This window comes from Chiloscyllium plagiosum, chromosome 17 (genome assembly GCF_004010195.1).
Source record: "Chiloscyllium plagiosum isolate BGI_BamShark_2017 chromosome 17, ASM401019v2, whole genome shotgun sequence".
Taxonomy (NCBI): domain Eukaryota; kingdom Metazoa; phylum Chordata; class Chondrichthyes; order Orectolobiformes; family Hemiscylliidae; genus Chiloscyllium; species Chiloscyllium plagiosum.
In genome coordinates, this window is record NC_057726.1 from 16,272,520 (window position 1) to 16,276,246 (window position 3,727).

Here is a 3,727-nt window from a genome sequence, read left to right on the forward strand (position 1 = left end):
CATGGGAGACTGATTAGCAAGGTTCGATCTCATGGAATACAGGGAGAACTAGCCATGTGGATACAGAACTGGGTCAGAGGTAGAAGACAGAGGGTGGTGGTGGAGGGTTGCTTTTCAGACTGGAGGCCCATGACGAGTGGAGTGCCACAAGGATCGGTGCTGGGTCCTCTTCTTTTTTGTCATTTACATAAATGATTTGGATGCGGGCATAAGAGGTACAGTTAGTAAGTTTGCAGATGACACTAAAATTGGAGGTGTAGTGGACAGCGAAGAGGGTTACCTCAGATTACAACAGGATCTGGACCAGATGGGCCAATGGGCTGAGAAGTGGCAGATGGAGTTTAATTCAGATAAATGCGAGGTGCTGCATTTTGGGAAACCAAATCTTAGCAGGATTTATACACTTAATGGTAAGGTCCTAGGGAGTCCTTGGAGTGCAGGTTCATAGCTCCTTGAAAGTGGAGTCGCAGGTAGATAAGATAGTAAAGGTGTTTGGTATGCTTTCCTTTATCGGTCAGAGTATTGAGTACAGGAGTTGGGAGGTCATGTTGCAGCTGTACAGGACATTGGTTAGGCCACCGTTGGAATATTGCGTGCAATTCTGGTCTCCTTCCTATCAGAAAGATGTTGTGAAACTTGAAAGGGTTGCCAGGGTTGGAGGATCTGAGCTACAGGGAGATGCTGAACAGGCTGGGGCTGTTTTCCCTGGAGTGTCGGAGGCTGAGGGTTGACCTTATAGAGGTTTACAAAATTATGAGGGGCATGGATAGGATAAATAGACAAAGTCTTTTCCCTGGGGTCGTCGATTCCAGAAGTAGAGGGCGTAGGTTTAGGGTGAGAGGGGAAAGATATAAAAGAGACCTAAGGGGCAACTTTTTCACGCAGAGGATGGTACATGTATGGAATGAGCTGCCAGAGGATGTGGTGGAGGCTCGTACAATTGCAACATTTAGGAGGCTTTTGGATGGGTATATGAATAGGAAGGGTTTGGAGGGATATGGGCCAGGCACTGACAGGTGGGACTAGATGGGGTTGGGATATCTGGTCGGCATGGACGGGTTGGACCAAAGGGTCTGTTTCCATGCTGTACATCTTTATGACTCTAACTTGCTCACCACTTACGTCAGGTTCACTGGTCTATAGTTCCCTGGCTTTTCTTTACTACCTTTCTTAAATAACAGCACAACAGTAGCCAACCCTCCATGGCTATCAATGATACAAACATCTCAGCAACCTGCCCAGCAATCACTTCCCAAGCTTCCTACAAAGTTCTAGGGTACACCTGATCAGGTCTGGGAATTTATCCCACTTTTGTGTTTTCAGATGTCCAACACCTCCTCCTCTGTAATATGGGTGCTTTTCAAGATATTGCTATTTATTTCCCCTAGTTCTCTAGCTTCCATATCCTTCTCCACAGTAAGCACTGATGCAAAATACTAATTTAGTATCTCACCTAGCACTTGTGGTTCCACACAGATGGCCTTGCTGATCTTTAAGGGGCCCTATTCTCTCCCTAGTTACTCTTTTGTCCCTAATGTATTTGTAGTGTCCCTTTAAATTCTCCTTAACCCTATTTGCCAACGCTATCTCATGTCCCCTTTTGCCCTCCCGATTTCCATTTTAAGTTTATTCTTGATTCCCTTATATTCTTCTAGGGATCCACTCAATCCCAGCTTTCAACACCTGACATATGCTTCCTTCTTTTTCTGGTCCAGAACCTCAATTTCACTAGTCATCCCACATTCTTTACACTTACCAGTCATGCCCTTCACCCGAACAGGAACATACTGTCTCTAGACTCTTGTTATCTCAGTTTTGAAGGCTTTCCACTTCGCAGCCATCCCTTTACCTGCAAATTTCTGCCTTCAAATCAACTTTTGAAAGTTCTTGCCTAATACTGTTAAAATTAGCCTCTTTTCAATTTAGAAAATTAAGATCAAGTCTATCCTTTTCCATCACTATTTTAAAATTAATAAAATTATAATCACTGGCCCCAAAGTGGCCCCCACTGACAGCTCAGTCACCTGCCCTGCCTTATTTCCCCCAAGAGAAGGTCAAGGGTTTGCAGCTTCACAAGCAGGCACATCCACATTCTGAAGAAGAAAATTTTCTTGTACACACTTAATAAATTCCTCTCTATCCTTTAACATGATGGCAGCCTCAGTCTATGCTTAGAGGCTGCTGAGCTTCTCTGGCAATTCCTGTTTTTGTTTCAGATCTGCAGTTTTTTGTTTACTTCTGGATTTTAAACTTGTCAATATGCACTTGCCTAATTATTGCCCATTATCCGGAACAATATTAAGGATCAAAACCATTTAAAGACGTGGACCTTTCTCATGTACAATTCATGCAACAAAATAAGTTTTAAAAAAAAACTTACAACAGTCTAATTTGGAACTACCCAAAATTAATTTGGAAGAAAATCCGAGATCACTTGTTCTGAATATTTTACATTTTTCCTAACAGAGATAACAGCAGGCTGAAGGAAAAGACCTCCTCCAAATTTCCAGCATGTAGCACATAATTCACTATCATTTAGCCTTTTAGTTTAAACTTGCTCCTTGTGTAAAATGCTTTAAAACACAAACCAAGGCCCTTGAGTCAAACAGGGGAGTGAATTGACAAAGTACACTCACGGTTATTAAATAGATTTTATCCAGACTGAAGTTGGGAATAATGGTCACAGTCTGCTTCTCTGCGAGAAACTCCACCTCAGAGGGATCCATGGCTGCTCTTACCGCCTATTCCCGGGTTTAAATCACCCGCCAGAACCCTGAGACACCTTCCCGCGCAAATTAAACATCCAGAAATAGCGATACTGTCACTCAGCCGGTCCGGCCACGCCCCGCCCCAGGCAACAAGCCCCGCCTCCAACCGGGGGGTTATGTTCACCGAAGGTGGACCCCGCCCCTTAACTACGGACACGCTCCGCCCCTGACAACAGGCCCCGCCTCCAATCGGAGGTGGTTATGCGCACCGAAGGTGGACCCCGCCCCTTAACAACGGACCTGCTCCGCCCCTGACAACAGGCCCCGCCTTAAATCGGGCGCGGTTATGCTAACCGAAGGTGGACCCCGCCCCTTAACTGCGGACCCACCCCGCCCCTGACAGCAGGCCGCGCCTCTTAATCGAGGGTTACTTTCTCGGAAGGTGGACCCCGCCCCTTAGCTGCGGACCCATCCCTTAACTATCAGCCGCGCCCTTAACTCCACGTCCCGCCCCTTGATACGGACCCCGGTCTCTAATTAACGTTCCCGATCCCAAAGGGAAGGCTCCGCCCCTTGACAATAGACACCGACCCTGAAACGTCACCGTGCCCCAACCTAAGGTTCCGCCCCTCAATAACAGACTCCACCCCTAACTACGGTCACCGTCTCCGGCTGCGTCCCGCCCATTCACTACATTCCCTGCCCAGTCTTCCGACACGGCCTATTTAAATACAGACCACGCCCCTATCTGCAGACCCCGCCCCTTGACGGCAGCTCCCGCCTGCTGACATCAAACCACGACCCCAACACTAAACCACGCCCCTTAGCAATATTTAAAAGGCATTTGGATGGTGTACAATTTTGAAGGGTTTAGTTGTAGTGGTCTGTATGACTCTATGAAAAGCTGATGAAGGGGACCATGAGTAGGTATTAATGGGTTGGCTGTGCTGAAAGCAGCCTGTGTCTTGCCAGATCTGGGGTGTGGGGTTGGGTAAAGGCTACTGAAGAGGGTGATCAGG

General features: G+C 46.9%; 1 protein-coding gene across 1 annotated transcript in view; it reads right to left on the reverse strand.

Moving 5' to 3' along the window:
* Positions 1–2,852, reverse strand: part of gins2 (GINS complex subunit 2) — a 26,857-nt gene extending 24,005 nt beyond the window's left edge. The window contains exon 1 of the mRNA XM_043707460.1: positions 2,637–2,852. Coding sequence (XP_043563395.1) covers positions 2,637–2,726 — 90 coding nt within the window. The 5' untranslated portion in view covers positions 2,727–2,852. The remainder of the gene's footprint in view (positions 1–2,636) is intronic.
* Positions 2,853–3,727: the final 875 nt, after the last annotated feature.